This window comes from Egretta garzetta, unplaced genomic scaffold (genome assembly GCF_000687185.1).
Source record: "Egretta garzetta isolate BGI_Z169 unplaced genomic scaffold, ASM68718v1 scaffold58, whole genome shotgun sequence".
Classification (NCBI taxonomy): domain Eukaryota; kingdom Metazoa; phylum Chordata; class Aves; order Pelecaniformes; family Ardeidae; genus Egretta; species Egretta garzetta.
The window spans coordinates 659295-671872 of NW_009260613.1; the positions used below are offsets into that span (position 1 = coordinate 659295).

At 37.1% G+C, this 12578-nt stretch overlaps 1 protein-coding gene across 1 annotated transcript; it reads right to left on the reverse strand.

Moving 5' to 3' along the window:
- Positions 1–908: 908 nt before the first annotated feature.
- Positions 909–12576, reverse strand: FAM76B (family with sequence similarity 76 member B; the record flags this gene model as incomplete). Its single annotated transcript, XM_035900447.1, has 8 exons — positions 909–2610; positions 3260–3361; positions 6498–6633; positions 7305–7385; positions 7583–7630; positions 9634–9830; positions 10765–10920; positions 12427–12576. Coding segments are annotated over 8 exons (960 nt in total), but the record flags the coding sequence as incomplete, so codon positions are not given.
- Between the last annotated feature and the right edge of the window lie 2 nt (positions 12577–12578).

Genomic DNA, 12578 nt, shown 5'->3' on the forward strand with positions numbered 1-12578 from the left:
AATATGAATTTCTGAATAATTTCAAAAGGACAGATTAATGTTTTGACAAGATTTTATTGTGAAACATTGGATTTAGAAAAGGTACAAAATGTCAACGTTCAGATGTGTGCCAGTACAGTATTTCAATCGTCTATACATGTGGACAGCTGAACAGCTTCACTGCAGAACACGTATTTAGACATACTATCTAGAAGGGGGCCGCAATATTCACAGGCTTAAAATACATAAATAACTTGAGCCAAAAAGGCCATTACTGGTCAATGCTAATCAACATCTGGAAACAGGCTAAAAAGCACAATACAGTACAACAACCTCCTCGCAGATCCACGTTTAAAGAACATCAGTTTATTATGTTGATAATCTACAGCTCCAGGACACTATTTTCAGGACTGGGATTCAGTTGGCTAGTTTACAATTTTAAAAAATTAAAATGTTAAAAATGAGGTTATAGAAGAAGAGCCGCAGGTTTTACGTAGAACTAAAGACTGTGAAGACCCTAAAATTTTTTTCAGACTGGGACTTATAAAGTCAATTACTTCTAATATAGAACTTCAGTTTGTTCCTTTAAAATGTCCTTACTGCAGCTTGGACAGATATCATTAAGTGATTCAAATATCAATATCATTAAGTAATTCAAATATTTCAATTTACTATGCATTTCTGTTTTCAAACCAATTTCAACAAACACAGGTCACGATTCAACTGGAAAAAAAAAACATTATCAAAATACTAACTCTGAATTAACAAAAGTCATAAATTTGTATATTAAAAAAAATAGTAACAACCCCAAAGGGTAGCAGCGTTCTCTACCCCAGTTTAACAAGTTTAAAGAAGAGCATTTATAAACATACAAAGTTGATTTTAGGGTATAAAAATACACGTATACCATACGAAACAAGATAGCCTGATTTTTTCAAGTTATTCACTAGTCTGTCACTGCTGGAACTTGTTTGCGCTACCGAAAAGGTGTTCATAGCTCAGTACATGGGCAGACAGCCAAGGAACTTTAGATTTTAGTTCTTCAATTAAAAGATGTGTAGCTTATTCTACACAGTTGAGCTTACTGAAACATAGGCAGCTACCCAGTCACCAGTCAGTACTCACAGCTGAACTAAACCTTTACTTACGTAAGTCTACTTCACTTTATGACGATCGTAACTCGCCTTCCTGAACCTTGGGGTATACTAAATTATGTTTAATAGAAATTTCTGAATGTGACTGATGTCCATTAGGAGCAGAGCTAAACCTAAACTGATGTAATTTAGAATCAAAATCTACCCAAAACATTAAAACAACCCACCCTTTAATGACACCACATCCACTCCCTTAATTCATTTCAAGACCATTAGTTTTGGCTACTCTTTTCTCATTGTGTCTCTTTACTGGGGGATGAGAATCTTGCAATTCATGAAGAAGAATCACCAGAACAAAGTACATCAAATCAGACAACGGAAAATAAATTTTTTTTAGAACTTCGGGTTTGTATCACTAACGATGTAACGTTGGGAGTACAATGTCTGCTATGGAATTGAAATTAGCGCTGTGCCAAATGGGAAAAATATATAAACAAACCACTAAACTCCAGTGTGGCAAAAACCATCTTTTGTTCAGGAAGTGTGAGCAGCACTAACAAAATTCTACACCTCACAGACACAAGCTACAAAGGTTACCTAAAGCCAATAGTCACTGTCCATCGATTAGCTAGCTCTTAATGCTGCTTCAAGCACTGCACCAGCCACTTTGATCTTTGTTTCAGATTCCTCTGTACACACATTTATATTTACATAAAACATTTATTAAACATGATTTTAAAACATAAAAACCTTATGTACAAAATACCATCATTCCTATAAATAAACAGTTGGAGAAAGGCACTTGCAAGAAAAATCTACAGTAAATCTTACAAAAACCACACTGCCTCTGTTACTGTACAATAGAGAATCTTTCGGTAAATCCCTATCACAAGAATGTAAAACACTAATTACTTGTTTTAACTAAGAATATAACCGTTACAGTTGTATTTACACATACATATATGCCTTTTTTTTTTTTTAGTTTCACTTGAGAGCACCATGATTTTCATTCTAAATTATATTTTAATACAAATTAAAAGAACAGTTGCCAGAAACCAGTGTTCAGCGTCACTGCAGATTCATAAACTTTTGGCTGACATCAGTGTAGTTTAAAAGACTCAGTTGCTGCTTTGTAAAAAGTACACCTAGTTTGTTATTGCATGTTGTCCTTTTAGAGAGAGCACTGCTATGCTCTCTATGCAATTGTTTAATACTATTGCTGGCAAAGTTTCCAATATCAAAAAAATAAAAACATTCTTCAAACCAGTTGAAGTATTTCATCTGAACAGTAACTAAAAAAAGCTGCATATTAATTATAAAAACGTGTAGGAAACATGCCAACTAATCTGGTGTGCAAAAATATTTTTTCCACTACACAGGATTTTAAGGGCTTCCCAGAATTACTCAAATTTCTATTGAGTAGCAAACCCCACGAATAACCAGTTCCTCAAGGAGATGTCAGTATGCTCCCACTTTTATCAAACTTTTTACCCTTTGACAGCGCTGCAACCTGTTTGAGCAGTTCTCTGTTTTTGGCCTGCAATGGAGATAAACATTTTATCAATTACTGAAACATCTCAGATAGCAGTGTCATGCACTGATTTCCCATTGCATTTATGAAAAATTTTCAAAACTTACATGCTGAGAATATTCAAGTATTATAATGATCACTTTTCAAAGATTTGTATATGCTTTCTGATACGCATATTCCATCTTTAACAGAAAAGGTAATCACGCTTCCCATATTGCAAAATGTAGTATCTGAGGTATTGCACCAAGTATCTGTTCAGTCTGTGATTTGTAAGGCAACTAATTCAGGCTTTCTTCCTGATAAAGTAGGCTTAAACAAGAGACATTTAACTGTCAATTGTGTTAATGCTGAGCCCTTAAACCAGATCAACAGCACACCGACAACTGATTAAATCAGACAACAAACACAAAAAATAACCTTTGAGAAAGCACATGAGATAAGCCTCTATCTCTTAAATTTAGAAAGCAATTCTTACAGTGAGTTTAATTCATATGGAGATTGTCTGTTGACTACAGAACTGCTGTACAATGCATCCAAAGTTAAACGTGGTCATGACCATTCAAGAACTTGGTACTATTCAATCGCTGTGAGTGAACAGCCTGAATACATGATTCCACCTGCAGTATTTCTCAATTACTGATAAGCAATTACTCACCTGCAACTGTTCCACAGTTTCCTTGTGAGCCTTCTCCATACTGTTCATCTTTGTCCTCAAGTTAGACTCCTGGTACTGGAAGTCTGCCTTCAGTTCTGTCAACTGAAAACACAAATTCTATGACTATTTCTTGGACTGTTACATTATACATCTTCTAATCAATCTGTGCAATCTTTCGGGAAGCCTCAGGAATCTCAGAGAACACTGTATTTATTTACTATTGTAGCATTGACAGCTCAGCACTTGAGAAGTAGCTTGAAAAGTAAGTATGTCTTTTATATGGAGAAAAACAACTGTACTTATATAACCATATCGTTTGTTCAGGATTTGGTATAAAGAAGGTTAATCCTCAAGAAAAAAAAATTCAAATACAAGACTAGTGATTTATAATCTTAGCTGTTCTTTCAGCTGTGAGATACTTATCACAACCCTCAGTGACATCTCTTCAGTTATACAGTATGATAACACATGAAAAATCTTCCACACAAAGACAACAGAAAGGATTCCTTCGTGTCCTTTTATGCTACAATTTGTCCTATACAGAAGTATATGTTCCAGAGTTTCACTCCTTCTTGATCCACAACAATAGGGAATTAAACTGTGCTATTAGAAATGTGTAATTAAAATTACTTAACTTAGAATTAAATTCTGAGTGTATGGTATTGCTGCCACTGGGTCTCTCCTGAGACAGGCAGAGATCCAGATGACATACGCTAAGGTAGGTGTTTCTAAATTGAAATATATGCTTCTATCCAAGCAGCTGAATGCTTCTTCTGGAAGCATGTGCAGCTGGGTGAACTGCTAACAGTTTGTTGTAAATGGACCCACAAGTTTTAGGAACCACTTATTTAAAAACTTTAGTTCCTCAAAGCATCCCAGGTCCACCTGGCTATTTTGAACCTCTCTGCTCAATTTGGATTTATCAGGAAATGAAGCCTCTTTGCTAGTAAAGAAGTCCGTTATAATAAACAAGGGCATACATTCCTAAAATGACTACCAAGACTGCTGTTACCAACCCTAGGATGTGTCAAATCACATGTAGTGAAACAAGGTATTCACATGGCCTGTCAATCAAACGGTCCTAAATAAAGTGCAGGTATCTTGATACAAGGATATATACCGCACTGTACACAGACTGCTGCTCAAGGTATGTACTTAAGGCTGTTGTAAGTTCCAGGAGATCCAATACAAAACCACATACCACAAACTAAGTATCAAAAAAACCCTGGTAGTATTGCACCATAGTAAAGTATGCAACTAGATGAGCAAACACAGCACCTGTGAACATTCAGCAAATTGTGGTCCCTTCCTAACAATCAAGTCTCATGGTAATGTCTTGGTGTCTCACTCACATTTTGTCCAGAAAGTGAAACAAGGCTAGAACTGCCAACAATAAGCACTGGTAATGATGTGGCTGAGATCCTGACTCATAACAAAAAATGATGAATGAGGATTGCCTGTAAAGCTGGTGTACCAGGTTGTTTTTGTTGCCGATGGTACACATTTCAGAGGTTCTTCTTTTGGAGCTCTCCAAACTGTTCAACTGCTGTCCCTACACAAATCTCGGGACAAGATCTTAACAGGAATCTCCCACAGGTCTGGCTCAAGCTCTTATCCCAGTACACGTCTTTTCATTTACTATCTCACAGTCAAAAAAAAAAAAAATCTGCATTGCATTCCTTTGTAGTAAATTTTTCAGCCACGCAAACATTGCACAACGAGTTCAGCTTTTCTCTCCCAACCTGCAGCAGCTGAAGAAACTAAGTGACATTCTGGAAGTGAGAAATTCATGCCTGAAGGAGTCTTAAGTTCTAAGAACTCTAAGGTCAAATAAATAGTTTTAGCAGTAAGGATATTAAAACTATTACAGGCTCTCCTTATGGAAACAGCACAAAACAAGTTACTGTGGTGGTTACGCAGACGTAGGTGACATTTCCTTACCTAACCCTTTTGCTAGCTTTGCCCAGTAGATCAAATATAAAAAGAGAGAAGTGAATTTGCTACTGACTCATGATCTTCTACTGGCTTTGTAAGACAGAGATCAGGGCCTTAATGCCTGTCCTTTGAAGAAAGTAACTAAAGAGAATCCATGACAGACTGTTCAGCTCTTTCACATCAACCTCTTAAAGACCTGAAATAGCGAGTACTTCCAACACCAGGTACATTATAACAGCAATATAAACAGAAAAAGGTTCAATATCCCTTACAAAACACATTTAAGTATAAAAATGAAGATACTGAACTACGGTTTAAAAGTAGAATCATTTTCTTTCCAGGATCAATGAGCCTTTCTTAACCATCAATGTTTTAATATGCCACCATGCATCTATAATCAAAATTTTACTTGAAAATATAGTGAATTTACTTTTAATACAATTCCACAACCTATTCAATCCTGAACAGACACTTCAGAGCCACCGTTACAGAGTGTCTTAAAAGCATCTAGTTGATGCTTAAAAGCATCAGATAGCCGAGAAATAAGCTCTAATAAAGGCAGAGCAAAGTACATATTTGTAGTTATTTCTCTTTTCTTGTTAGTCATTAGGTTGTTTGAAGGGTGAATCTCTTGCATGAGTTTCACTGCAGCCATTTGGGCCTGACTATTCCACTTAACTTTTGCTGACTGCCAGGCATCTAATCCAAGCTTTTCTTCTAGTCTCTGACCGCCCACAAAGACTTGATAACCTACACTACACATATGCTACCAACCTTTTAAAGTCAAACCACTTAATCTACACACACTGTACATGTAAATTTGTACACCAACCCATTAATTGTGGCTATAGTTGCTTTAGTTTAAAACTAAACAAAAACTACGCTAAACTCAGAACGGTTACTATTCTTAATCCTCCTCTTATCTTGTATGCCCATCAGCCTATGTAGGTAGCCGTGATCTTTGCTGTGACTCAGTTTAGAATATGTAAAACATACAATCCACTGTGGCATTTTATCCATCACTTGTGGCACACAGCCTGAGTAACAGTGAACCAGATGGCTAGCTTCTAGATGGCTGAAGCGAGGTAAGATGAATTCCTCTTTGACTTAGAGCCAAAGTGTAAATATGATACAAAAGTCCCAAACTTGTCCTTTAAATGGTGAGATCTGATTAGTTGCTATACAAAAAAAAAAAAAAAAAAAAAAAAAATCTGATTTTTGTTTTATCTTGCCATTTTGACTTTGATGGAGCCTACAAAATAGAAAACAAAATAAAGTTCTTATTAAGCAGGTGCAATTTTACCTTTTTGTCTTTTTCTAAAATAGTCTGATCTCTTTGCTGCAGGAGACGTTTAAGTGACATTACTTCTTCTTTCAGCTGACTTATGAGGACAAAGTTGTCAGTTCCTCCACTGTCTGCTGACTGATTTATAGAGCTACTAAAAATAAAAAACAATAGTCACTTACGACATCAATAGAAAAAAACAGTACATTTTTTTAAATTTCAAATTGGATAATTAATAATTCCACAAACTTCCTTAAGAACTAATGCAAAAAAAGTATGTACCTGACAGAAATGGATGCAACTGGCAAATTACCTTACTAATGGCACACATTACATACACCTGCAGAAATATAATTAAGTATTAGCTTTGAGGGGGACAAATACCTTTTGACTGAAGAAGCCACTTGTACTTTTATTCCGACTGTTTGGCCAGAGACTGAATAAAGATTCAGTCTCACACATTAAGGTCCAAGAGACTTCTCTAGATACTACTAGGTCATCTTAAAGCAGCAGGTTCAACCCTGCATCTAATCAACAAAACACTGATGTCAGGAAATAATGTTTCATTGGTGCCTTGTATGTAAGCTTTATTTAATTTTGCCCCAAACAGCTTAAAAGCAGGGAAACAGCACCAATTTTCTACTAATAAAGTAATTTAGTTGACTGACAGCACTCAGATGCCACCCAAAATCTGTCTGTTTCAACAATAGCTTCACCTCCCTCATTCTTCAGACCAAAGAAAAAAAAAAATAAGAGAAGCAACTGGCCACAAATCAGTGCTCTATTTGGTTGAAATGGCTCAGCTTTACAAAAATGTAACTTTACCTATCTCCATTTGATGGCTTGGATTCCAGTTTGGGTTTTTTCTTTGGAGTTTCATTCTGAATAGCTGCAGAGGATTTATGGCTGAAATCAAACAAAATGTAAACCTAAAGCCTCATACTATATGACTCTCTAATATCACCATTTGGTACATGTAAAATAGCTAACTCATGCTCCTAGCTGGAATGCTAGACACTAGCCAGAAATGCAAGAAAAGAAGTCCTTTAAATGAAAACTGCAAGATGAATTAAAAGGAAATTAATAAATAATATCATATTTACCTCTGTTTCCATAGTCCCTGATCTTGTTCTGGACTCAGACTGCTGATTCTGAAATACGTGAAACGTACTTGGTAACTGACCAAACATGCCATCATTTCTAAGTTTATGCGAATGGTATCTGTACTTGAGAGAAATCCACCCCTCCACCCCCTTTTTGTTAATAAAGAAGGTTAACAATTACGAATTTTCAGCTGGACAGTTGTATCATCCATCACATTTGTGATCGTTCTTTACTGTGTCAAGATGCTATGAAAACATTTCTTGGCTAAATGATTATTAATGTAAGACACAAGGGGCAGACTTCAAGATCGATGGCTAAACCTTTTTGCTGGTACCTCCCAATTTTTGTGAACTTTATATGGCTCATCTTGTATTCAGCAAGCTGGTCTAAAGCAGCATCCCCAGGATTCCCATACTGCCATATGAACATCATCTGAAGTGGTCCTTATGCAGTGGTGTAAGAGCAAAGTTCAGGTTTGGATCCTTGAAAATAGCTGCTTCTCAGGCCTAAACATTTGTTTTCAGTAATTTCAAAAGCAACTAATAAACACCACTGATATAGGAATGGTAGAATGTGGAAGATTGCACTGAATGAATCTGTATTTCTACATCACTGTCTCATCTTAATCGTAACTGAAATGGACAGGGAAAAAGTCGTATTTATTGGACCAGAAGCAATGGACCCATGGCAGCCTACAGAAAAAAGGTGCCAAAGCAGGAACATTATGATCTGTATAGAGATACGCTTACTTGTATAACTCTTAGATTAGAAGCTCTGTTCTGTAGCAGAGAGCTAACTTCTTTTCATTTAATCCTTACTACATCTCTTCCACATGCATTAAATTAGATTTCGCTTGTTGTAACTTGATTTTCAGCAGACATTTGAGAGAACAGGAACAGTCCGATGACTCTCTGCGTGACAAGAATAATTTTCTTCAAATTCCCAAAGAAACCCAAATCATCTTCTTTTTAAGTGAAAGTCTGTATGGAGTATTCTCCTCATTCCCAATATCATTCCACCTTATTTTGCTTCTAGCTTTAAGTCACGCTTAGTCAGGCAAGTTTCAGTCAAAAGGGAAAATTATAAGGACTGGAAAATCGAAGCTTAGAATGAAAGCGTTTGTGTGTCTGGGGTCAGGGTCATTACCGTTGCAGCATTATCCAACACAAAAATAAAGATAATGTAAGTAGTTCTAAAGTTACACTGCCATAAGCCTACCGATGAAAATAAGACATGACTACTATTATACTAGAATAAAAAAAAAAAAAAACCACAAAAAACCAAATCAGTCCCAGGACTTGTAACTAGATAAACTAGTAGGTCCATTGAAGTGGGTATGTTGCTTATCCCATGGCCAGAGCTGGCACGCTGAGAAAAGTTGCAGAAGATAGGTCCAGTCCCTGTGAAATGTTATCAGACTGCCAGTAACTGAACTGACGGTGTTATTTTCCTATGTCTGTATGACAGCCACTCACAAACTGCATATTCCAGCAGGATTTGAACATAAAAACTAGCAGAGATACACAAACTGGTCCTATACTGAGAGTGATCCCACACTGTTGCTTCTGCTTCTCCATTTAACTCCAAGTGTGTGTACACAAACAGGTCAGGATGAAGCACGTTAGGGTGAGGATTCTGAGCGAAGTAGCTGTTCTGTGCTCGCTGCTAACACACACCTTTTATCCCGTGGTAAATGCATGTAAAAGCAGTTATCGCCCAGCAGTTACTGCTTAGAAAGCCAAATTCAAGTTTTTCCCTAAGTAACTTGCTCTGGAGCCACTCTGTGGGTTTCCTTCCTAGGCTTGCTACCAATTTTAGCATCAACTAGTTTGATGATCGCCAAGAATTTCTGCTATTTGCTGACCTACCCTCATCCAAACTGTAAGAATACAAGGATTTTGACAGACCATGGAAGAACAACATGCTGCTACTGCTTTTAATGCAGTATTTTAAACAGCATTTCTTTATTTCCTTTGATTTGATCTCAGTACTAACAGATCACAGAAGAGAAAAAGGTACCAACAGCTACTTAAATTTTTGACATACTTACTTATGATGACTGCTGCTGTGACGATGATGATGGTGGTGATGGTGGTGGTGTTTTGAATGATGCTGATCTTTCTCCGTAAGAGATGAAGATGAGGAGTTAGAATGTGAAGATCCTAGGCTCTTCCTCTGTTCTTTTGTCTTCTGTAGCACTCTCTTGTAGGACAGCGTGCAGAGCCAACACAACAACTTCCCATCAACCTTTTGGGAAATAATTGAGAGCAGTGTTTTTTTCCAAGTCTACTTGCATTAAAAAGACATACTTCAATATTTGCAAGAAAAATCTGTTTCACTTCATCTGTTATCTTTGGGAAGAATCCAGACAACTCTTTGGTATGAAACAGCACTACCACATCTCTAACGTATGTACGTTATCTTTCAGTAAAGTGAATCTTATTCCACCTCTTTTTGTCATTTAAAGTTAAGCTAGAAAGCGGTCTTAGCAAACGTTGGACTCTCTCCATATCACAGAAGGGACAACTTTTTAAAAGGACAAATTGTTTTAGTTTAGACACGATGTACCCTCTCTTAACCCCTCGTATTCCAGGCAGAATCAAGGTGTCCAGCCAATGTGTTACTTGTACCAAGTAAGTTCTTCTGTAAAAACAGCATTATTCTTGGGTTCAGGCAAGAGGCTTTTGAGGTCATTTCCTCAGCACCTTCTGGAATGAGAAAGTGGCACTCACCAAAGCTATTTAAGAAAACAGAACACAAAGGGCTGTTCAGAGCAGTCTACCTCTCTGGTGCTGTGCTTTAAGGCAAGGCAGGCAAATTAGAAGAGGTAAAGTGACAGATTCAAGTTACAGACATACATAAGCTCCAACAGATGGCAAAATAAAAATTAAAAAAAAATAAAAACCAAAGCACCAGGAGCTGTTCAGCTGCTTCATCTCTGTTCTCCAGCTATGACTGCTTACGCCCAAACTTATTTTTTTAAAAGAGTGATTTAATTTAAAGTAAGTTAGATCAGTAGCTGGCGTAACGATTGCAAGTTGTGAAATCCAATTCAAATATTGTAAAGCACAACAATTTTATTATTACTGAACTTAAGACACATTCTTGTTAATCTTATGAAGGAGGAACCTTGCCTGTTGCCAGCCTAAGCCATTACAGCTGTGAAACAAAGCCTGCCTACCTTCCTTCTTCCCTCCTCTTTTCGATCAAAAGCACACTGCTGTTTGCACTGTTCACACGTCTGAGGTGGGCCGTACTTCTTCTCCGAGTTGGTGCAACGCTGACATTTTGTGCCAATAAACGCTGCAATAATGTTACAATACTGACAAGGCTTGGGCTGAAAAACAGGTAAGTTCAACCGAAGTTAGTACGTTTACAGTTTCTGTAATGCACGCAGGATTTCAAATCACACTGATGCTTCTAGACTGCTAGGGTTTCATATAACCTATCTTAAAGAACCTTTTTCCTACCATTTCTATCTTCAGTACTAAACTTGCCCCCTAAAATAATGCCCCTTCAATGGCCAAAACCAGCCTGGACTTTTCATGGAAACTCAGGTAAAAGAAACACGTACAACATGACACAAATGCAGAGGTGTCTGAAACACCCTCTACCCCTGCCTCTCTATTTTTATTTTTTTTTTTAAATATGATGACATTTTCCCTCTGTTTCACTACATGACTAAAGAAATTACTTTAAAAAAACTTTAGAAGAGTAATCAAGTAATTTTTTTTAGAGTGGAAGTTTCTGAAGACACCCCTCTCTCCCTCACACTACTTGGGGATTTGATAACCCTACAGCTCCAAGATGAGTATCCTGATCCCTGCAATTCTGCAGTAAACTTAAAAAAACCCAAACCAAACCAACTTCAGATACCATCAGGTCAGGTTATCAACTTTTATATCATACACTCAACTAGAATAATATGCTACTGGAAAATAAAGTTGCTGTCAGTTTACGTAGGTTAGAAATGGCTGATTTTCTTCAATGCGGTTCCTTTTTTTGATGAGCTACTGGTAGAAAGCATCGTTGCATTTGTCTTACGCTTCTTTTGCTACGTTTTGAGCTTTTGAAAGAATGGTCTTTGTTCAGTTTACATTTCCATTCACAAAATGCCTGACTACACACCAACAGCTGTTACATTTCTCAAATAAACTGAACTTCAACTAATACGGTTTGTGTCAAGTATACAGAAGTTACGCACTTCTGATTCACAACAAGAGTATCTGGGTACCTTCGACAGACTACGATCTGCAGGGCGCTCAGCTACACTGTGTGTATTCATATGCTAAAAATATTAATTTTTCTAACAGAAATGAAGCCGAAATTCAAGATGAGAAAATGCAAAGTAAGAAGCATACAGCTAACACTCATAACATCTTTTCTACTTAATAGCTTAACGCGACGAACATGCATTTAAAAATTCTAAGATTTACATAACATAAAGTATGTGGTATTATTAGATTATGACATTTACCATTCATTAAAAACACAGACAGCTAACGGTCTTTCTGCCCTCAAGCGCGCGTTTATGAGAATATGCAAAGAATTACTTTTCATGCACACAGTAGAATAAGATTGGTTTTACTATCAACAGTTATATTGCAACTACTCGCAACTGTTAAGCTACTTATAATCACAACGGATTTCAATTTGAAAAAAGAAGCCACGAGCCACGAAGGAAATGAAGAGCTGCCAATAATTTTCATCACCTTTCTGAAGGTAATTCCTGCCCCCCCCCCCCCAAAAAAAAAAAGAAAGTAGGAAGTTTAGTTGCAGGAGAAGCTTTTTTAGTTTAAAAGGTGAATGAACTTAACTTATTTAGCACTAAGAGGCTACTCACCGTTCCAAACTGCTTCACGTTTTGGGCACATTTCTTGCATATGGTGTTAGTTTTGCTAAAGACAAAATCGCATAATGTTGAGTTCAGCGACACACAGCCACCCCGTGAAGCTCTCTCCCGTGCAGCTACCGGGAGCCACACACCCGCCGAGG